The 24789-nt window shown below is 41.6% G+C and overlaps 1 protein-coding gene across 6 annotated transcripts in view; it reads left to right on the top strand.

The window, feature by feature from the left end:
• LOC149317707 (adhesion G protein-coupled receptor B1-like) overlaps positions 1-24789 on the top strand; it is a 386998-nt gene that overhangs the window by 156593 nt on the left and 205616 nt on the right. For all 6 annotated transcript variants that reach the window (XM_089518056.1, XM_089518058.1, XM_089518057.1 and 3 more), the window contains exons 4-6: positions 17593-17700; positions 19030-19194; positions 21048-21212. In XM_089518056.1, the coding sequence (XP_089374182.1) occupies positions 17593-17700; positions 19030-19194; positions 21048-21212 (438 nt within the window). The remainder of the gene's footprint in view (positions 1-17592; positions 17701-19029; positions 19195-21047; positions 21213-24789) is intronic.

Raw genomic sequence — 24789 nt, forward strand, 5'->3', positions numbered from 1 at the left:
GGACAATGGCCAACTCTTGAAATATGAGAAGGTGGACTTCTTGGATGCCAATGTCCAGGAAAGTGGCCAAATGGCTGATAAGACCAGCTTGGTTCCCAAACAAACAGTGCAAAGCAAGTCCAGAAGCACAAGAAATATGACCAAGAGGATTTGTCTAGAGGTCTGAAGTCCAGGGTATCAGATAGGCAGGTTGATAAAGCAGTATAAAGGTCAAGGTTTCCAGAGGGTCAAGATGGGTCAGCAGTTCAAGAAGCAAGGTTTCAGTACAAAGAGCAAAGAGAGACAGAGTACTTTCCCAAAGAAAGTCTGATAATCACTGGTAACTAGACAAATATTTTACAGCTGCTTATATAGGCAGGTTGCAGGCATTCAGGTGCATCTGATTGCCAGCGTGTTTCTGATAAAGCCTCCTCAACCTTCAAAGGCACTGCCTTTCAGCTCTATGCTGACTGAAGGTGGGCACACTCTCTTGGTCCTCCTTTATGTCTAGAGACTCTACCACAGGGAGACTAGGGCACGTTACAGATGGGCCCATGAGGCGCCGTCATTGCGGTGTCATTACGTGCAAGGGGCGGCGCTTCCTGATGAACCTTGCCCCTCGCGCGTAATGACTACGTCAAAATGGCGGTGGCCATTCCACACAGCTGCCGCCATTTTGACGTAGCGGATGCTCTGCGTCCGCACGTCGTGCCCTGGAAGTGATGCCGCAAGTGCACAACTAGCACCTTGCGGTGTCTCTTCCAGGGCCAAGGAAGGAGCGCAATTTTTGCACTCCTTCTCTGCAGCGTCCGGGAACTGCGCCGTTTGGCTGCTGCGGCTCCCGGATGCTGCAACCAGCGGCGGCGGCAGACTGCCGCTTCTCGGTGGTCTGTAACGGGCCTGAGCTGCTGAGCCTCCTGAGAGACCACAGACTCTGCTGGAGCAGAGTTAAGGCCAGACTCAGGCTCCACAGATGCAGGCACAGGTCCCAGAGACTCTGGCTCATTCTCTGAGTCCTCCTCCAGGCTGGGCATGACAGCCGAACTCCCTCCAGCCAGCACAGTCATGGGGTAATTTGTCCAACTTCAGACTCAGAAAAATGATACATCTCACTCAGTAGTTTCTATATCAGAATAGATATAGTGGAGGCAATTTTTGATCCCACCACATCTGTGCATCTTGAAGGAACTGATTTCAGCCACTTTACAGGGATGGACCACAGCTGGGCCTTGAAAAGGAAGGAGGGAGTGAAATTTCTACATTTACAGAATTCAAAGACATAGTGGTTTTAGTTTGGAAAAGCAGTATGTAAAGGGATCGTCTAGCACATTTGAGACTAAACAAAAGAAAGAAATTGGTAGTATGAGTTTCCATAGACTTGAGCCTACTTCCTTCCATGCATCTGAGGTATTGCCTCAAGGCTATGAAAGCTCATGCTACCAACTTCTTTCTTTCAGTTAGTCTTAAAGATGCTACAATTACCATTTGCCTGGGCACATTTTGTGCAGCTTGAAGATGAAAAATAATACCCTAATAATACTGAGTTTCTTCTTGAACGTAGCAAGGAGTAATGTCAGCAATTTTCTTCCCACTGTGAGAAAGTCTTAGAAAAACACAGAATTTGAAAACAACTTGCAATTTGAGAGTTATTCTGCACAAAATTTCCATGTGGTTGTTTGGCATAAGAAACATTATTTTATTTATTTTTAATTGTGTGTGTGTGTGTGTGTGTGTGTGTGTATGAAAGGGACCTAAGGCAGCTCACAGATAAAAAAATAATTCTGGGCAGGAAACAATAAATACAAATAAAACAAGAGCACAAATAAAAATTAGTGATAAAAATCAAGCAACTAGATAGTGGAATAATTTTTCAAAGGCAATAAGAAACAGTAACATTAATCAAACACTTGCCTAAATCCAAGTGTTTGTCCTACTAGAGTAAACCATTGAACCATTGAATCAATAGAAATTTGGTAAGCCATGCTTATTTAAGTGTCAGAAAGTCAACACTTATGAAAATTCCATTCAATCAATCAATCAACCACTATTCATTTGTTGTTGTTTGCTGTTATTTACCATTAAGTCATATTTCAGTTATGGTAACCCTCTGATTAACAAACCAGCCATCGGCTTCCCTGCTCAGGACTGGCAAACTCATGTCTGTTTCTTTTCTTAAGTGAGGGTGCATCTACAATGTAGAAATAAAGCAGTTTGACACCAGTGTAACTGCTGTAGCTCCATCCTACAGAATCTTGGAATTTATAGTTTTACCAGGTCTTTAGCCTTCTCTGTCAAAGAGTGTTGGCCTCTCACAAAACTACAAATGCCAGGTATCTGTAGGATGGAGCCATAACAATTAATGTGGTCTCAATTTCTGCAGTGTAGATGCACCCTGAATCTATCCACCTATAATGTGTCCCTCCTCTTTCTTTATGCTACTTCCACTTTATTTATACCACACCTTTTCCTCAAGATGGAGATTCAAGGCAGTTAGAATGCCAGAGGACCAATTTGATGGATCTGCTCTGCTTGAGACTAATACTAAACATCATTAAAAAGAGCCAGTATGGAAGTTATCATCAGATTAAAAATAACTGGCAGGCATCCTGTTCAAAATGTATGAGATCTTTAGCCAGACATGCAACCTTGTACCCTTTTGGATTTCAATTTATGATGTTAACAACCAACTATGACCCCCCAAACCTACTTCTCAAGCCAGGTAGCACTCTAACTGATGGATTTCCATGCTGCTGCAGATCAGGGTGCTGGGAAATGATGATTGCAATGCTCTCCAAGGCACATTGAAAGAAGGATGTGTGGCAAGAGGACCCTGTGGATTTTCTCCAGCTGCCTGCAAAGAGAGCACTGCAGTCATCTTTTCCATTCACCCCGATCTATGGTAATTATTCTGCAAGTGTGTTAGACACCATAAGGATAATTTCTCCATACCTCCCAACAGGGATAGCCAGCTGTAAACTGAGGGGCTCAACAGACCGACAATTTATGCCGGTTTGCGTGCACATTAGGGCTGTGGTAGGGCTGAGCGTCCATGCTCCAAACCCTCCTTTCTCCACCAGGATACCATTATGGCATGCACCTGTCCAGATGGTGCATACCATGATGACGTCCCTCATGCACAGCACCCAAACAGTGCTGCACACAAGGGGCATCGTAATGCCGCACCGCGCCGTTAATGATGTCTCTTCTGTGGAACAAAAAGGAGGCCCTTTTCGGGGCTTCCTTTTGCTCCGGGCACAGGCTGCAGCATGTGGCTGCTGTGAGCTGCTTCTGGGGCAAGAAGAGGCAGCTGGATCCCACAAATCTGTACAGCCCCTGAGTTCAAAGTAAGAAAAGAGCTTTGTACTCAGATTTGATCAGAGTGAGGAGGGTAAAGAGCAGAGTCTTGACCTTCCCTGTAGGCTCAGAGAAAAGGAAAGTGCTGCAGCATCTCCTAGCTTGTGGTTCTTCATCATAAATAACCTTTGCCATCTTGTGCCCCAGTTTTGAATTGTGAAGTCTTGGAGGGTATGTTTTCCTTGGAGGATATATTTGCTTCAGCTCAGAAAGTTTAAAGGAAGGATCTCTCCTTTGAGGAAGGAGGACTTCAGGTCATTATTCCAGTTTTTTTAATTCCATTTGTCATCTCATTCCAGTTCTGCTTTTAGACAGAATTTTGAATAATTTCTGAGCTTTTATCTTTCCCCATCATGATAGGAGATCGTCTCATGTCTGCATCAATCTGCCCACACACAAAAGTGATAGGAAGGAAGCAAACCTCTCAGTGACATTATTAGGGTTGGGGTCACCCCAGTGCTATAATAATAATCTCTGGCTTTACTTCGCAAACAAAGATTCAGTAAGGACTCATCCTGCGCTTTCTACAAGAGCGCTGATGACTAAAAAGGCCCATCCGAGATAAACAAGTCCGGTTATAGAAAGCACAGCAGAAAGTCTCCTTGGGTGATGTTTCCGGGTTGTGCTTCTTTCTGTGTTGTCGTTTCTCTTCTAGACTTGTTCGGCATGAGCTTTCAAAAAAGGCTGCAGCATCATTGATAGTGCGTCTCCATGCCTCCTGATGCGAGGCCAGGGAGGACCATTGTTGGTGATCAGTTTGGCCGAGCCTAAGATGTTGTTTCAGGGAGTCCTTGTATCTCTTCTTTGGGGCAACCCTCTTACGCTCTTGACCCATGGTGAGCTCACCGTAGAATACTATTTTTGGGAGGCGATGGTCCTTCATCCTAGAAACATGTCCTGCCCAGTGCAGCTGCGTCCTCAATAGCATGGCCTCAATGCTGGTGATCCCTGCTTGCTGAAGGACAGCAACATTCATCACATAGTCAGTCCAGTGTAATAATAATAATAATAATAATAATAATAATAATAATAATAATAATTTATTCCCTGCCTCTCCAATGAGAGCGAAGTGGCTAACAACAATAAAAACATAAAATACAATAAAATAAAGTGTTCCAGCACTCCACCTACCCACCATAAATCATAACATTAAACAATAACAGTAAAACAATACTGTTAAGATTATTAAAACAGACAAGACAGGGTAGTCTATGGGGGCGACTGAGATGCTAATCTGGAAAGGCCTGTCAGAAGAGATTCATCTTGACCGCCCTTTTAAAGCTGTCAAGATTGGTAATAATGACATATCTCCTCCAGCAGGCCCTTCCATAACTTGGGAACCACAGAAGAGAAGGTCCTCTGATAATCACAGCCAGCTTTGTTTTTGCTGGCTGCAGTAAATTTTTCCCAGAGAATCTAAGTGTGTGGGGCGGATTGTATGGAAGAAGGCGATCCCATAGATAAGCTGGGCCCAATCCATGAAGGGTTTTAAAGTCATAACCAACACCTTGTACTATGCTCGTAAACTAATAGTGAAGGGACTTTAAAATTGATGTTATATGTTCACACCCAGAGCTCATAGTGACCAATGTGGCTGCCATGGTTTGAACAATTGAAGTTTCTGAACTAGGCACAAGGGTAGCCCTATGGAAAGTGCATTACAGAAGTCAAGTCGTGAGGTTACCAGTGTGTGTTCCACATTATTAAGGTCTCCAGGCTCCAAGAAGGGGCACACCTGGCATAGCATCCGATAACAAGCTGTAACTCATTCTGTCATTCAGTGCTGTCACCTCCTGGCACAGGCACCTCAATGTCTTTTTCCACCATCCATGCCATCGCTGCTGCTGTGTGTGTGTGTGTGGGGGGGATACTATTGCCATTCCATAGACTTTCTGGGCCTGGTGGAGCTGCTGGTCAAGTGGCAGAGGGAGGTGACTCAATTTTCCACCTAACCAGTAGATCCACCATGCCCACTCTCATAAGTGGCCACTGGTGGGGTTGGACTGCTGCTGCCAACCATCAGACTTTTCTGGATCTGGAGGGTCTGCTGGCCAGTTGGGAAAACCAGTCAATTTCTTTTCCCACTTGCCCAGGAGCTTTGCCAGACCTGGATGACAGACCTTTCTCACCAGTGGCAGGGAAGTCTTGGGACAGATGGGAGCGACAGCTCCACTGGGTGTTCAGCCCTGTTCTGAGGTGTCACACATTGCAGTCTGCACTCTTCATATCCCCTAGTAACACCCCTGAAACGTCTACTGGTTCCAAGGACCCCAAGGTGGTTTGCTATAGGACCACTTATAATCAAAGATCATCTCTGTGAAGGGGTTATGTAGCAAAATCCTTGTTCCAGCAGAGGTTTGTTAGAATGCCCTTGGCAAGATATGTATGTTTCATTGCAGGTTTTCTCTTATGTATCTGGGAAGGCCAGCAACCATGGTTAGGGAAGGAGCAATAAAAACATTTTGCTGCCTGCTTCTTCTCCTTTCCATGCTTAGCACTCAACCAGACTTGCAAATGAATCTTACTAGAACACTTGATGGCAGGACAAGCTCTTCTGGTGCTTTGAGGATGGCAGTCTAATTTAAAGCATACATCCCTGTCCTCCAACATCTCACTGTCACTTGCCAGCATCTACTATTTTGGGCACTTGTCTGACTCTGACTAATGAAAGGGCTGGATCAGGGTGCTTGTCACTTGCTTATACTGCCTTGTCTGGCTAAACATACAAATCAAGCAACCACGAATGGAAGAGTGAATATACAAAGGGAACTGTAAGAAGTGACAGGACACCAATCTTTCCCCTAGTTTTTCAAAACAAGCAAGAGATCATGTTAGAGGATTGATTGGATAAGCAGTTTTACAAGTTTTTACCTGGCATAAAGAAATAAACCAAGAGTTACACTGAAGAGATGGAGCATAACTTTATGCTCACAGAGTTATGCAGTAGTTACTGAATGCAACATTGTTAAGTTAATTGTGCAGCTGGATAAACAACCAATTATACAAGTATATCTGCAATATGCAATGTTGTATCTGCATGCACAATGTGTATATGTAGCTATGCACATCTGCACACACAATGGCACCTCATGCTCAGCTCTTCTTCTGCAAACTTAAAGTGAATATAGCTATTCCCGTGGATGCTTTTAAATGGGGCCAAGGGCAGCTCAACAATGACAACAAAGTCAGGTTGCTTTAAGTGGTATTGATGATGATGATGACAACAATGATGTTGATGATTTTTATGTATTGTGTCCTGTGTTTTTGTTGCTTTGTACAAAAATACCTGCAAGTTGGCAAAATTAATAATGATCTGACTGTCAATGTTTGACCTCATCCACCTTAAAACAATCCCAATCCAGTCCTTAAAAGCAATTTGTCCAATGGCTGCTCTGCATAGATAAAGATGTCTCACTGCTTCTGTAGGTAGAATTCAGATATATAGCTGTGTTAGTCTGAAAAATCAGTATGCAAAAAAATTGTAGCGTGTTTGAGACTGACAGAAAGAAGTTGGTAGCATGTGCTTTTGTAGACTTGAGCCTACTTCCTCAGGAATTCATACATGTTTTGGTCCCCAAAGGATTCTGGACAAATAAAGGGTTGTCACACTGAGGATAGAGCAAGCTTTTTTCTGCTGCTCCAGAGAATAGAAAACAGAACAATGGATGCAAGCTCCTGGAAAAGAGATTCCACCTCAACATTAGGAGGAACTACTTGACAGTAAGAGTTGTTCGCCAGAGGAAGGTGCTCTCTCAGAGAATGGTGGAGTCTCCTTCGTTGGAGGTCTTTAAACAAAGGCTGGATGGCCATCTGTCAGGGATGCTTTGATTGAGAGTTGCTGCATGGCAGAATGGGGTTGGACCAGATGTCTCTTGTGGTCTCTTCCAACTCTATGATTCTGTGATCTTTGGGCATTGCTTCTCTCATTTTGCAGATGGTGGTCATCCTTATATTCTCACACTGGAAGATGATTGATTAGACAATTTTAAAAAAATAATTAAAACAGCCTGGGAAAAGTGTTTGCAAACCTTAACCAATGGCTCTCCAAAGGAAACCCAGATCTTTTTGAAAACAATTACAAAACTTCATGGGAAAAGATACAAAAAGATCTAGAAATGTGCTCCAAACTGAATTTGAGCTTATTAGGAAAAATTGCAGCAGTGAAGATGGCAGTACTGCCAAAGCTGAATTTCCTTTTTTAGAATCTTCCAATACTAATAATACATGACAAACCATTTTGTCAATGGCAGAGAGATTTGAGGAACTTTGTCTGGGCAGGACATAAACCAAGAATTAGATGGAAGACACTTATCGATAAAAAATAAAATGGGGATGCAATTTGCTAGACCTGAAAATATACTATCATGCCAGTGTATTAACTTGGATAGCAGACTGGGTGACACTGGAAAATGAAAGACTGCTGACTATAGAACGATTCAACAATCACTATGGCTGGTACACATTTTTTTGGCATGACAAGGCTATAATCCACAAAGACTTTGAAAATCACTAAATTAGAAAATCTGTTTTAAGAATCTGGATAAAACAGAAGAAAAAAAATCTATAGGAAGATTCCAACTTGGATCTCAGCCCAGGAAGCGTTGCAAGAAAGATGGACACAATGTAAAAAATGGATTAAATATGAAGATATCATAATAAAAGACCAACAAAATAGATATAAAATAAAGTCAACTGAGGACTTTGGAAATATAGATTACCAATTGTATTGGTTTCCATACCTACAGCTTAAAGAGAGATTCAAAATGGACTTAAAACTAGAAGGATTTGAAGAACAGAGGAATGAGTTAAATAAAATAATACTGAGTAAAGAAGGGGAAAAATGTCAAAAATACATGGATGGCTAAAATGATTTCACACCTTGTCTGGCATTTCCATAAAATGAAAGTCATGTTGTAGTTGAAATTTTGAAATGAAGACTTTCCAGTGCATTAGGCTTTCATCTTCTCCTTGTTCCATTGGACGAATCTGTCTGGAAGCGCAGGAGAATGCATTCCAGAAGTTCTCTCCCCTGTTGCCTTACTGCTGATTGTGCTCCAATTCCAAAACAGATGTGGCCAGTTGAGATGTGAGACAAATGGGATGAGAAAGCACAGAGGAAAAGTAAAATCATTTGAGGTCGCTTGTCATTTTTTAGAAAGGCCAAATGCAGCTGGGTGTGTTCCTGAATGAAACAGTTTGTATGTGAGGGTGTGTCCCCCACAGTCCCTAGGGATGTTAGAGGGCATTTGAAAGTTACAATATCTGCCAGAATCCTATATGACAGTAGCATCACTGGGGGCTGCAGGGGCTGCGGACTGCAGCGGGTGACACCCCAGAAGGGGGAGGACACCCAAGAAGGGGAATGACACCAGGTTGGCTCCCTGCCCCCCACAGGCTCTGTTTGGACTGCATGGAGGCTTTTCTGGGCACCCAGGCCCCATGGGGAGGCTTTTTCAGGTGGCCAGAATCCCACCCCCTGAAAATCCTGCCCCTGCACCAGGTGTCACTCGGTGTGGGAACACGACTGCTATATGACCATTACATACTAAGTTGCACTGTAAGTATTATTATTATTATTATTATTATTATTATTATTATTATTACTATTACTATTATTACTATTATTACTATTATTACTATTATTACTATTATTAAGCTTTATTTATATAGTGCTGTAAATTTACACAGTGCTGTACATACAATCTTTTTAATCAGATGGTTCCCTGCTCTCAGACTTACAATCTAAGAACACACGACACAAAAGGAGAAGGGAATGGTGCTGGGGAAAGGGATTCTGAGCAGAACCATGGCCCAGACTCACTGACTAGTAAGCAGCCATTGGAACTGATGGAGGCCCATTCCCCTGTAGACCAAAAAGCAGTTGCCTTTGCTCCCACTCTTTCCTATGAGCAATCTCCGATGTGACAGGTAAAAAAAAAGACCCAAATGCAAATCCCCATTGTGTTGGACATTTCTTGCACAAGGGGACATCTGTGAATATATACCAGTTACATATGCATAACTTTAGGTTATATATTCATTACTGTCCAACAGGATTCTTTTTTTCCAAGGGGTTCATCACTCCATTGTCTTGGCAAGGGGAGGCAATGCAGCCCTCCAACCCCTGGCAGTTGCCTAACCCTTTCCTATTTGAAGTCCAGAACTGCAGTGAACATATTACTCTGGCAGATTGCTACTTCAAGGAATTTATACACAAGAAAAACCAACAAATACCAATTTGAGTCCCAGCTCAAATATTAAGCCCCAGAAAAGCTTGCTGACTTCTAGTTTTAATCTTCCCACACCAAGGCATGTTTTCAAGTATCTTCAAAGGGGAAAAGTCAGATGCCTTCTGGGTCTTAGTCAGAATTACTGTTTATTGTGGATTGAAAACACAATTGCTTCAGGTTTAGAAATGGCTATTTCTTTTTCACCTCTGCTGGTTGCTTTTTCTCTCTGTCCAGCTAGTTTGCAAAAAGCTGATTTGTAGGACAGGTTCCTGTGTTTCTAGTAATTTCTGTTTATTGCTTGCTCGAAGCAAAGAAAACAATGATTTCTTCCTTGCTAATTTCAAACACAGAGACTTCTGTCATATATTGGATTTGGACCAAGCAAGCAATTTCACAAGCCAAGCACATCTTGCTATAGGGACAGCCAATGTCTAGCACTATCCATCGAATATCTGACAGTGAGAAATGAGGTATACTATAAGTCAAAAGAATAAGGAATTTGTGGCTGATATCCTATGCTGGTTGTGAGGTGTAAATCTACACACACTTCACTGAACAACTACATCATGTTTCTGTTGAGTGCCAGTGTTGTTCAACCAACTAAATACAGTATATCCCAATATGTTGTACTGTTGTGCAAAGGGGGATGTCCAGTGGTTATTTTTTCAGTTCTAGTGAAGAAAGTGGGACATTAAAAGCATTGATATACACTCCAACATTTCAGAGATGAAAACCAGGATACATGTGAAAACAGGAGATGTCCCAGCAGACTGGAGGAGGGCAAATGTCCTCATCTTCAAAATGGTTGGCACAGTAGGGCAATGTGTGAACCTAGCATCAGAATGGAGGACCCCAGGTAATGGGGAGAGGTTGGGGCAGTGCCAGGGTCTGCCTCTGGAGTGTCCCAGAGTGCAGACAAGACCCTGATCGCCCAGAGTCTTTTACACTCAAACTATAACAGACTAACTCTCTACATGCCAGAGATTATCTGCAGTTAATTTTAACTTCATCATGTTATGCAAATAAATAACAAATCAGGGCTGTATTTTTTTTTTTTAAAGAATGAATTATGGAGCACAATCAGCGGATTCCACCCACCCCTGATTTATTTCAGAATATATGTTTCCGATCATCCTCCTCACAGTATGTGATGCTCTCACGGTGTGTTTGTTATGAAAGCATTCACACTCCAAATTTTTTTTAAAAAAAGTTTTAAAACTTTTTTTAAAAAAAATCAAAAAAATCAGAGCTCATCGCTTAGAATCGTAGAATCATAGAGTAGCAAATGCAACTCTCTAAATCTAATGTTGCTTCAGACAGAGAAGAGTTTGGGCGGGATGTTTAATCCCTTCCATGTCCTCTGTCACTCTGGCCCTGTTCTATCTCCTTTTTGCAAACATTGTTACATTTGCTTGGATAAACATGAGAGAGCCATCTATGTATTATGCAACCTAGCCCATATGATTCCAAAAAATAGAAAAGAGATGAAGATTGTGCTGTCCATCATTAAGTTTAGCTGGAAAGGAAAGATCCGAATAGAGGGTTTTTTTCCAGACTATAACTTTCAGAGGACATACTGGCTTGTGGAATGATGGCATGACTATGGAATGATTCCAACCTGCATCCAATTATGTTAGACATGTTGTTGTTGTTGTTGTTGTTGTGTGCCTTCAAGTTGTTTCTGACATATGGCGACCCTAAGGCAAACCTGCCATGAGGTTTTTGTGACAAGATCTGATCATAAAAGGTTTGCCATTGCCTTCAACTAAGAGCACATGGCTTGGACAAGATCATCCAATAGTTTTCATAGCCAAGTGGAGATTCAAATCCTCGTCTCCAGAGTCCAACACGCAAACCACCACACCACTCTGGTTTCAGTGCTATGCTAATACTTGTACACTTGCCAAGTAGCCAGAAAGCTGAAACCCAATGCAACTTTTATTTTGCAAGCAGTTCTAAGATGTAGTTTTGCTATGAAACCAGGTGTTCAAGGGCTTGCAAAATGGGCTGCACCACCACTTGTGAAAATGTGTAATCCCACACAACTAGTAGGGATTTTCCCTTTCCCCTTTTCAGTTGCACTTAGACCCCCAATTTTAAGATGCATTAGATGTGAGATAAAGCCAGGTCAGTCATTTCATGGCACAATGGCATGACGTGCCAATGTCTGGGAGGGTGTTCATGTAAGCAAGCCACAGAACTGCAGGGAATATCACCAGCAGCTTTCGTTTATTCTTTGGAAATGAATCCTGCCAAAAAACCAGTTGATAGAATGCCACTTTGTCTGGCAAAAACAGCACCTGACATTTCAAAGTGTGTGGTTCTCCCTTGACATCACAGTGGTACCCATCTAAACATTACACACACCAAAAGGTTCACTCTTTCTATGAACCTCTCTCAAAAATTATGCAAAAATCTATATGTTCTTTATAACATTCAAAGGGCTCGTGTTCTCATCAGTGATTCCTCCTGCCACCTCCAAGGGTCTCCAATATCGTCCCACTGCAACAACAACAACAATAACAACAAAACCTACAAATGCAGATGAAAATCAAACCATCACCATCCAGGGCACATGGGTTGGGTGCAAAGTTCTTCTGCAGCCTGTGCTGGGCTCAGAACAAACAAAGCACTTTCTTTATTTGTGTGGAATACACCTACTGACAATAAGAAATATCTTTTCTCCAGAGCCCTGTCATAGTTATGCTATGATTCCACATTAGCTGCCATAGTTGCATCCTATGCAATCCTATGGTTTTTAATTTGGGATGTACTAGAGCTTTGTGGATATGAATTCTCACTCTCTGTCTGTGTGTGTGTGCATGCATGTGACTTCAAGGCACCTGTCAACTTGTGTCAATCCCATGAAGGGATGTCCTTTGAGGATGGAACAAGCTTGTTTTCTGCTGCTCCATGGATTAGAACATGGAGCAATGCATTCAAACTACAGGAAAGAGATCCCACCTCAACTTTAGGACGACCTTCCTCATAGTAAGAGCTGTTTGACATTGGAATACTTTGCCTTGGAGAGTGGTGAAGTCTCCTTCTTTGGAGGTTCTTTAAAACAGAGGCTGAATGGACATCTGTTGGGAATGCTTTAGTTGTGTATTCCTGCATGGCAGAAGGGTTTGGACTGGATGGCCCTTGGGGTCTCTTTCATGCTTTGAAAGAGACCCCATGGTAACCTCTATCATGCTTTGATTCAATATAGGAAGAGAAATATACCATTCTGACTAGTATTCACTGATGGCCTCATCTTCTCTGAATCATGACATGATCCATATCAATTGGATGTTTAGCAGAAGAGAAGAGAAGGTAAAGGGTTGACATGATAGCCATGTTTAAATATTTGAAGGGATGTCATATTGAGGATGGAGCAAGCTTGTTTTATATTGCTCCAGAGAACAGGACCTAGAGCGATGGGTTCAAGCTACAGGAAAAGAGACGCAACCTAAACATTAGGAAGAACTTCCTGACAGGAAGAGCTGTTCGACAATAGAATATGCTGCCATGTATATGATGGAGTCTCCTACTTTGGAGGCTTTTAAACAAAAGCTGGATGGTCATATGTTGGGAGTGCTTTGATGGTGTCTTCCTTCATGACAGAATGGGTTTGGACTGGATGGCCCTTGGGGTCTCTCCTAACTCTGTGATTCCTTGATTCAGTCTGAAAAAAATGAATTTTTTTGTTTTAAAGATAATCCCAGTGTACAAAACATCATACAAAATACTCAAAAATTCTAGTAAACTTAGCCACCTGAGATAAAACCTTTGAAATTATTATTTCTTGCACATGTGAATGAAATACATGAGCCTTTTCCTTCCAAGGATGGAGTCTGGACTGTTTGGACTCAGAAGCATTGTTGTTCCTGCAAGACCTTCTCAAAATGCAGGCCTTTTGCCCCAATCGGCTTTAATTAGCCAGAGGCACTGACAGCTGGGACCCAAAATGCCAGCAGGGGAGTAGAAAGCAATCATACCATTCATTAGGAATTGAGATCTGTCATTAGGAGGGTCTCATTGCAGGGAACCCAAGTGCTGAGTGAGAAAAGTCAGATAGGATTAGTCCCCACAGAACTGGCATGCTGGGACCTGTCAGGAAATTTATCTCCTGATCAATGGCAGGCGTTGTGTTGAAAACTCCTCCACTGAAAACTTCTGCAAACAAAAAGAGACATACATATAGGCAATATGTAGTTTGGGATAGATGCCCCCCCCCCCCCAATACCTGGAAACATTGTTTTGCTTATAGAAGTCTGATGTTGCATCTGTATTGCAGAAATAATGTAGTTTAATAACATTTAGCTCTCATGGCTCAGTGGTATGGAATTCTGGGATTTGTAGTTTGTTGTGGCACTAGAATTCCCTGACAGACCTCATAAAGCTACAAATCCCAGAATTCCATCACACTGAGCCGTGACAGTTAAAGAGATGTCAAACTGCCTTATTTCTGCAGTGCAGATGCAGCCAAAGATTGTATCCACGCTGCCTAATTATAGCAGTTACTTGCCATTTTAACTGCTATGGCTCGGTCCTGTAAAACCCTGGTATTTATAGTTTTATTACATAGAACTGTCTGCTACAAATATGTGGTACTATTGCATTACAGATTTCTAAGTTCTTCCTTAGTCTACAAATCCCATGATTGCACAGAATGGAACCCAGATAATTAAAGTGGTGTCAAACTGCTATAAATCACCGATGATGATGATGATGATGATGATGATGATGATGATTGATGATGAACACCTGAATCTCCCCAAGGCTCAAGTTGGGGTACAACATAGATGAAAACACATACATACATTTAAACACATTAAGTTAAAACGCATTAACACAGGACACATTAAAAATCTTCTAGCATAAAACTAAAGCATCCCAATTTAAAATGACTGGGTAGCCCTGAGTAGGCCTGCCGGAATGGTATTTGATAGTGTTTTAATTTCACACAGCATGTTCAGCTGTCGAATCTTTCCTGGCAGGTCGTTCCACAGTCTAGGGTTGGCCAGTGAAAATGCCCACTAAGTGAGAGTTGTCAACTTAAGTAAATGTCCCCCAGAGGACCTGAATTTATGGGGTGGATTATATGGGAAGAGACAATCCTGTAGGTAACCTGGACTCAAACCATGTAAGGCTTTAAAGGTATATCCACTGGCAGGTAAAAAGTGACATCACTGTTCCCAGTGTCTACTTTTTCCTCTTCAGCAAGTCTTTCTCTGAAATCTTCTATTGTGCTTGCATAGTGGAAAGCTACACTCATGTAACAAAGACCCCGGTACAGATTGACACAAAGTCATGGCAGAGCATCCACATGCTGGATACCATGACTCCACTCCCTCACACCATGACACCACGTACCATTCTAGACAACACACAGCATCATGGTGTGCCCCTGGTGCTGCATCTAGAGGATGAAGCACCAAAAAGGTGTCACAAAGCTGCACTGCTGCAGCTGTGACAACCTTTAGAGGGCACAAAAAAGGAGCTGCATTTTGAAGCTCCCTTTTCCACCCTCTGGAGGCCGGATCAGAGCTGTGGCATGCGGTGGTCATGACCCCGATCTGGCCAGTAGAGGGGCAGCTGCATTCCACCCCTTAGGGGCTGTTTGTACAGCCTCTAAGTCATGATTGTTCTATATCAACTTTCTGCTGTATTGTGCAACCAGTTGTGTGTTTTCACTGTGCCTGCTTATTGCCCCTAGTACAATGGGGAACACACGGTACCTGTGTCTGCAATAAGCAGGCACAGTGGAGAGCACACCAGCAGGATGAAGTAGACCAGGTCTACAAAAGCTTATCCTACCAATGTGAAGAGAGACTTAGGAGTTTATCACACTGGGGCTGATTTTGACATTAAAGAGAGATTAAAGTGCATTTAAAGCATCTTGCAAATTAAGCAGAAATGGCGAGTAATTGCATGAATGATTATCACATGCAATTGCACAAATAAAATGATGTCAGAAATGCATTGTTGCTGAAATCCCAAAAATAAAAAGATATGCATTAATGCTTTTTTGTGACCACTTTAATGGTGGGTTTTGTGCAACGTCATGTGAAATCATTATGTGTAATTATATAATTTTTCTGGTATTTTCACAGGATAAACTCCTGATCTCCTTTGTGTGATAAATTCCTTAGGGAGCTGGGTATGTTTAGCCTGGAGAAGAGAAGGTTAAGAGGTGATATGATAGCCCTATTTAAGTATTTGAAGGGAGGTAACATTGAGGATGGAGCAAGCTTGTTTTCTGCTACTCCAGAGAATAGGACACAGAGTAATGGAAAGAGGGAAAGAGAGTCCACCTCAACATTAGGAGGAACTTCCTGATGGTAAGAGCTGTTTGACAATGGAACACAGTCCCTTGGAGAGTAGTGGAGTCTCCTTCTTTGGAGGTCTTTAAGCAGAGGCTGGATGGCCATCTGTCAGGGATGCTTTGATTGTGAGTTCCTGCCTGGCAGAAAGGGGTCAGACTGGATGGCCCTTGTGGTCTCTTCCAACTGTGTGATTCTATGATTCTAACTTCTTTCACTCAGTTAGCCTCAAATGTGCTACAAGATCCCCTTGCACTCTGATTTAAACTAACATGATTTCATCTTTGAATAGAGACAATTTTCAGACATGGCCAAAAGCTTACAGCCACATGTGGAAGGGAGCTGAAACACCAACAGAATTCCAATCTGCATTGGCTGGAAACCAATTGGTGTCCTGCATATACATATATTCTATGGAAGTGGTTGAATATTTTCATCCAATGAAGAATGGCCACATTTAGTTCATGTTGGAAGCGCCTTCAGTTGTGCATTCAGGCACACCTTTAGTTGCACATTCCATTATGCATTATGTTACATGTTCAATTATGCATTGTGTTGCACCTTCACTTGCATTCAGTGCCTATCTGACGGGGTGTCCATTTGTGCAATCAGCTCTGCAGTATTGTCACTCAACACAAGGGTAGTATAATACAATCCCCATGATTGACCCTGAATTAACTTCAACCCAATCCCTTGTTGTCTCCATCTTTGTGTGTTTGCACTTGTGGGCATTTGCCAACAAAGACCAGGACACCATAGTCTTGCAATTGTGTGAACAGAGCTCATCCTCCACAGGTTTATTCTTTTTCAAGCCATACAAGTTGACAGGAATAATTATATCTAGTGACAGTGAGTGCCACAGTTTAACCATGTCATGTGCGAAATAATAGCAATACGCTTAGTGAAGTGTGCTTTGTTGAAGAAAAGCTAGTTTATCAAATACCTTGATGAGCTGCATTTGACTTTCCTTAGTATTTGATAGCAATGGTGGTTCATTTCTCTTGAGCCAAAGCTTGCAATAATGACTCCATTCAGTCTTCTCCTCCTAATGTATCTGGGCTCCATAATGAGAAGTAATAAGTTTGACATTTAGTATGTGGGCACACAATGTTTTTAAATTACTAAATTAGCTACACAATTATTCCTGGGTGTATTCAAAATTATTGACGAAATTAAGGTCATGATGAGGAACATGCTGGGAGCTGTAAAGTTATTTACTCATCAACAGTCACCTTAGACAATGGTAGAGAAATATAGCTTTTGTTCAATTGTTGTTGTTGGCTGGAATTCACGGTCACACTTAAAAGTACATAACCTAGAGTTACTCATTCATGACTGGTTTGTATTCACAATCTCTATGTATTCAATTGTATTCAGGATATATAGGGATTCTAAAAGCCCTGCAATCCAAATTTACAGGGCAGCAGTCACAGCAAGCACTGGGTCTCTTCTCCCATTAATTGGGACAGAGAAGATGAACAACCTCCAGTATGATGATGCATTGCACTAGAGATCTCTCACACAAGGGGCTTAGAAATGCCAGCCTTCTGTATCCCAACTGACAGGAGAACAGATCTCTGTTGCTCACAATGGTTGCTGCCTAGTAAAGTCAGATTGGGAGGCAGATCAAGCCAGGAAGTGCTAGTTAACTGTGTAACTAGGGCTGCATCCACACTGCAGAAATAATCTAGTGGTTCACTTGTGTCATTTTTGTTTTCCAGCAAATGGACACTATAATTCCCGGAGCCAGTCCTTGAGGTCCACCGATAACCGGAAGCGAGATGATACGGATGAGTTCCAACAGTACGGTTACCCTGCGCCTCAAATAGGTATGCAGCCTTAATATCCAACAATGATAAATAGCAAGAGACCAGCTATCCTCTCTTTGCTCTTGGGACAGGAGCTCCAAAGAAAAAGAAAAATCACATCAATACTATTTTTGATAATCAGAAAGAATAGACAGGATGTAAAGAGTGCTCACAAATTTTGTTATATTGTTGATGGGGAAAGGTGTCTTTATATACTGAGATGCCTGTTGAAAAACTGGTCAACCACTGTGAGATTTTTCATATTTCAGGATGGGTTCCCCCCCCCCCAAAAAAAAAGTTATTAAAAAAAAATTGCTGCCCCTAAAAGCACCACACCCTGGTTTTGCAAAGAAAACAGTTATTCTGTGCAAAATTCACTACTTTCTGTGATTTTTAAAACACTTTTCTGTAAAAAAAAAAATGTTTCTGTGAAAAAAATTTTTCCCAGTGTTGTAAGCTGCATCGATCCTGCAGGAGAGGCGGCATATAAATAAAATTATTGTTATTATTATTATTATTTCCCCCCTGCCCCTGGCAAACAGGGTTTCCCCCCCCAAGAAAAGTCTAAAAATATTAAAAAGTATTGAGAAAATGTACAAAGACTTGAGATCTTGCCCATTAGGGGAAAACTGTTAAAATTATTTGTTCTTATGTATGAGGATGAAGTAATTAAGGATCTCAGATAGATGAAAGGAAGGAAGGAAGGAAGGAAGGAAGGAAGGAAGGAAGGAAGGATAGATGGATAGATAGATAGATAGATAGATAGATAGATAGATAGATAGATAGATAGATATGGTTAGGATTACTGTTTCATTTATATGGTTATGCAGATGGCTAGGGTACTTCAGAGTGAGTGAGAGTACAGGTAAAAAGGATTCTCAAACTGTAGCCCAATAAATTGAGAGTTCTGCCACACTGCTTAAGAAAGTGATATTTGATAGAATGTGAAAAGTTACTTTTTTGCCCTTTGGCTCCTAGAATTCCCTAGCCAACATGGCAGTCCAAAGGGTTTTCCAACCTCAGATATTTGGAATGTCACTTCACTTCCATGTGCATTTGCAAGAGGGACTGTAACAAAATTGGAAATATTTGGATACAAGTGCTTCCTTGTACAGTTTTTGGTTACAAATCATCCCACATCATGCCAGTTTTTTTTAAAGGAGTTGGATGTTTTTATAGGGCTGTTGGAAGGCTTCAGGAGCATAACAATGGTATCCAGAGGCTGCCTGTGGGTCAACATTTTCCCCACCCTTGTCTGAGAGAGCCATTGTAGGTTGGATCAGACAGCCTTGGGCCAGCTACACTAATGGCTTGACATAAGGCTGGTTCTTATGTTCTGAACCCTGACAGGTGATCCAGCTGCAGAAGAGTGGTCCCCCTGGAGCGTATGTTCGACCACCTGCGGTGAGGGCTGGCAAACCAGGACACGCTTCTGTGTGTCGTATTCCTACAGCACCCAATGCAGCGGGCCCCTTCGGGAGCAACGGCAATGCAACAATTCAGCCGTCTGTCCAGGTGATGACTTTCCCCATCTCTCCCTGTCCTCCTGACACCAGGACAATGGCTGGGATTTCACAGTGGGGTTGTGTAACTTAATATCCTCATGCGAAGTTAGTGAAGGGAACTTAGGCTGCATCTACACTGCAGAAATAATGCAGTTTGATGCTTCTTTAACTGCCATAGCTCAGTGCTATGGAATTCTGAGATTCTGTAGTTTGGTAGAGACTTCTCTGAGCCTTATTGAACAAGAAAAGAAACCTGAAATGGCGTGGGAGAATAGCGGCTTTTTCCATGCCTCTCCACATGCCATCATCGCATTTCTGTTCTCTTTCTGAGGGAGATGGTTGTAAAAGTGTGACTTTTCTATCACTGGAAAAATCTGTTTGGCAAAAGGCATGCTTTTATGAGCATGTTTTTATGATTAGAAGTGCTAAGACATCATGCAGAGAGGCACTGGGAAAGCTGCTACTCTCCCACTCCGTTTCAACTTTCTTTACTCATGTGATAAGGCCCCAAGTCTGAGAGCCGTGGTGTCACAACAAACTACAAATCCCATAGCATTGAACCATGGCAGTTATGGTCCATTTTTTAAAAGAGTGTTTTGGAAGTTTGTGGGCGTTGTAGGGGGGACTGTGGCTCATAGGCTGGATGGGCCCATACCAGAATAACAATAACTGTAATAAATGTGATTTTACCATTTTCTGAAATAAAAAGATAAAAACAATTCATTAGCTATTTTAATTTATGCAATTATTTCTTTAATGTTAGCCTATGAAAAGGTCCAAAGTGGCATATACATTTAAATATATGAAATGCCATCATAATAAAAATTTGAACATTTTTAAAAACTAGATCCTATTTCCCTGCCACAACTGGGATGAAGGAGACTCACACCAAGGCTATTGGCAAGGCAAAAATAAAAATAATAGTTGAGAATATTAAAATATTGACATTGATATGTAAACATAATTGAGTATATTAAAAACAACATAAACAAATTAAACTGTATGAACTGCTTCTGGCAGTCTTTGATAGTTTAAATATCAAAATAGACATTTAATTGGGTATTTTGAGAGCAGATGCATGTTTAAATAAGTATTAATATGCACATTTTAAACTGTATTTGTAGGCAGGTATTCAACTGAATTATCAGTAAATATGTGAAAGTACCTTCAAATGGATACAGACAGATCTTCTCATCTTAATGCAAGACATGATCGGTGTTACGTTGGTGAGAAGCACATATGAATGGTATATTAGAAGTATCTTTATAGCTTCAGAAACTACCAGATAACCGAACATTTTTTCCTACATTAAGGTGTACTTGCCTCTCGGTATTTATAAGGAGGATATTGATCTGGTCTAGGAAATCCTCTCACTGTAATATTTTAAACAAGTTGGCCTGAGAAGCTTTTTCCAGCCACGTGATTCTATAAAACAACATGAAAGAGTTTAACATAGAGCAGAGATACAATGGTACATGCAACAATTTTTATAAAGAAGGTAGAACAGCAGCATTTTTGTCTATGCACTGTTGAACTGAAGCACATAGATAAACCCACAGCCACAGTCTGCAGTGATAGCTGCTTACATGGATGGCTTCAAAATAAGATTGGATAAATACATAGAGGGGGTAGATTCATGGAACCAATTTGGATGGCTTCAAAGGGGAATTGAATAAGTCATGGAGGTTAGGATCACCAATGACTACTAGTCAGGATGACTATACATGTTTGCCAGTATCAGTGTCTTCTAATGGCAAGCTTTCCCTTTGGGCTTCTGGCTGACAGAATGTTGGACTACTAACATCTTGGGTCTGATCCAACATGGTTCATGATATGTTCTTATACTCTTTGTTTCTCTTCCAGTACATGGGACGTGGGATGAATGGTCTCCATGGAGCTTGTGCTCCTCAACCTGTGGGCGAGGGTACAGGGATCGCACCCGGACCTGCAAACCTCCTCAGTTTGGTGGCAACCCTTGCGAGGGACCTGAGAAGCAAACCAAGTTCTGCAATATTGCACTTTGCCCAGGTAAACTGGCAAAAAAACATTCCCCACTGGTTCCTCAGTGGGCAATTGATTCAGTTTGCAAACATGCCAGAAAATAAGGCACATGATAGTTTTAAAGTCAACAAACTAGCATTGAGACGCTTGTAAAATGGTCATTATCTGAATTTCTCCTTAGACTTTGAAGGATTGGCTTGTGGTTGAATGACAGAATAATGGAATCATTGAGTTGTAGAGCTGGAAGGGACCACAAGGACCATCTAATCAATTCATGAATAAATAACTGAAGCACTCTTGAAAAATGTCCACCCAATCTCTATTTAAAGCCATTCAAAGTTGGAGACTCCACTACTCTCTGAGGCAGTCTATTCTACTTTGAAGCAGCTCTTACAGTAAATATGATTTTCCTAATATTTAGGTGAGATTGTCTGCTTCTCCAGAGACTAGAACACAAACCAAATGGATTCAGATCACAAGAAAGTAGATTCATCATACTTCATCTTCTATAGGACAGCACTTCAGATATTTTAAATGCCTATCTTATTTCCTCTCAGTTTTCTCTTCTTCAAGCTAGACATATCCAACTCCTTAAGTTGTTCCTCTTAAGGCTTGGTTTCCAGACCTTTGAATCATCATAGTCTGCCCTTTCTGGACACATTCTAGCTTGTCAATATTCCTCTTGAACAGCAGTACCCAGAAATGTACACATTTCTGTTGTGAAACAGATGCATTAAGAACATCCACAGTTCAGTTTGTTAGAATAATAATAATAAAAAAATTTACACAAAGAAGGAAGACACCATTTTCAATAGCTTTCAATCATGTTGGATCTTTTCTCCTTCAACATAACCAATGCATGCGCACAGTGTCATAGCACTGCATATAAAGCAGTTTTGATGTGACAGCATATATGGCTGCATCAAGATCCTTGTGTGTGGTGTTTTTCTAATGAGCAGGAACACCACAGCAAGGATGCAGCAAAAACACTGCGCACATGCACGCACACACACACACATCTCAGTGCAAATGTATGTGTGATCTCTCCCATGCATATAGCTACACAGAGGGGTATGGAAGATGTCAGCAAAGTCCAAGATCTCCAATTTGGAGAACATTGTATGTTCTTCAAATCTGGAGTTAATTTTAGAAGTTGCTCTACGTAACTTAGAATTTGAGGAGGAATAAATTTCAGGCAGAGTGAATATGGAAACTATGAAAGAATTAAACATAAGCAATTTTAAGAAGAAACACATGGGGAGCAGATATAGGCTACATCACTCAGGAGGGTTGGGAAGACTTCAGCACTGATTCCTATGCACCAGATAGACCTTTCACCTTCCCCATCCTCCATGGGAGATTCCTCAGTAACTCCTCCACAATCTTTGCCTCATAGAAGCCAGTCCTTGCAGAACTAAGTAGTGCCGTTTTGAGAGAGAGAGAAATGAAACAAGCAAACACCACAACCAGTTTCTCCAAGAAGGGAGCAGATTGTCAGCCTAGAAAAAACTGCAGAAGGTATCAGCTATTTGCTGAAACAGCATTCCAGAATTCAGTCAGGTGACCCATTTAGAGCTGGCCATAGTCCTGATTTCTACTTAAAGCAGAATTGGGCATCTGGAGTGGGTTTGCATAGACTGCTAAAATACCTCCAAAGTGAAAAAAATTAATCCACTCCATTTATGGTTTTGAAACATTGGTACAGTGCACCTGCGTTATATATGGGCGCTTTTTACGCGGCTTCCAGCATACCCTGGAAGCCGCACCAGAAGGAAGGGAGTCGTGCACCAGAAGAAAACAATGACGCGCACTCCTGCAGTGTGCGCCCCATGCGCTGCTGCCATGCCGCCACAGGCACAAGCCCCATTTATTTGAATTGGGCTTGAGCAACCGCGTTTTTTCCCTTACGTGGGGGGGGTCCAGAACAGATCCCCCGCGTAAGGGATGGGACGACTGTATTTTAAAATGCAAAACACTGCATGAAGAGTTGCAGCATATGTAAAAAATTAATGGCTACCCCTGGGTACTTCCAGGAGAGGCAACTCACAGGAAATGGGAGACAAAAGTATGTCTATGATGTCTCAAGGGGTTCAGAATATCAAAGGAAAACTTGGGAAGGATGAGACTGCTTGCATCTCCAGAGCCACATTTTACTCACTTTGGCAAAAACTGTTGGCTCTAAGCAGTCTGTTTCTTAAACACCTTACTTTTACATCTGATGCACCCACAACATTTTCTCAATACTGGCATAAGAGGTGTCTGCCCATGGAGTTCAGGGTCACTAGCCAATTTGTCCTGGTGGAGATAATAATAATAATAATAATAATAATAATAATAATATAAAACTTTTCTTTTTATACCACTTTTCCTACAGATCAAAGCGGTTCACATTCATTAAAACTCTATGACCCATGTCATAGTACAATATATCATACAAATCCAAAAATACAATCAAAGTTTAAAAACATATATAACAGCAATCGTGCATCAGATAACAAGTGTTTCCAGTAGGGACTAATTTCTCTACAGCGAGTCGGGAGGGTATGCTACCCGGAAGAGATAAGTTTTCAATGCCTTCTTAAAGGTTTCCAATGTCGAACTGAGACAAATCTCTTCCGGGAGCACATTCCAATGGGTTGTTAGGGATGAAAATGAAGAAGCATGTTGCAGCTCAAACTATTATCTGTCTGCCCATCTTTCTGCTCTGCACTCTCTCTCTCTCTCTCTCTCTCTCTCTCTCTGCCTGTCCATCCACCCATCCATCCACCCACCCACCCATCCGTCTATCACTTTAGAATCATAGTATTAGAAGGGATCATGTAGACCAACCTGCTGCCAGATTAATAATCCACTGCTGACACACCCCTAAAATGTGGACATCCAATGTTTGTCTAAAGATCAGTAAAGGAGAATCTGACATCTTTTCATAATTCACAATTCCACTATTCACAATTCTTACCATCAGAATATTTCTCCTAATGTTAAATCAGAATCTGTCTCTCAATCTATCTCTCTCTCTCTTTCTGTCTCTTCCTCTCTCAACTTGAATTCATTGGTTTTGATTTTATCCACTGGATTAGAACAAAACAAGCATGCTCCATCTCTCTGATATTTGTACAGATAGTTATCACCTCTCAGTCTTCTCTTCTCCAAGGTAAACATACCCAGCATCCTCAACCATTGCTCAGAGGCCTTGGTTTCTAGGCACAGCTCCATCTTGGTCTCCTTGTGAGCATTTTTCAGCTTTCTAGTATCCTTCTTTTACTGTGGAAGGCAGAACTGGACCCAGCACTTCAGGCGAGGGATACTATCATGTCTCTTAATCTGAGCCCATACCTATTTACCATTTCTCCCAAGGTTTTTCATTTGGAAGATTATGTCCTTGTTTTGAGATGGCTGCATCTGCATTGGAAAATGTGAGCTTCCCAAACTGAAACAAGTCTCTTTAAAAAAGTTGAGGCACCCATGGATTAAACATTGATTCCAGTTTATTTTGCTTTATTCCACTGCGTCAAATAAATGGAAACCCAAAAGAGAATCAATCCATTGCAAAGCCCATCTGGGCTAGTTAATGCTTTCTGCAGTCTATAGGGATGATCAACTG

Source organism: Sceloporus occidentalis, unplaced genomic scaffold (genome assembly GCF_023333645.1).
Source record: "Sceloporus occidentalis isolate IW3139 unplaced genomic scaffold, rSceOcc1.0.p SCAF_3, whole genome shotgun sequence".
In the NCBI taxonomy this organism is placed as follows: Eukaryota; Metazoa; Chordata; class Lepidosauria; order Squamata; family Phrynosomatidae; genus Sceloporus; species Sceloporus occidentalis.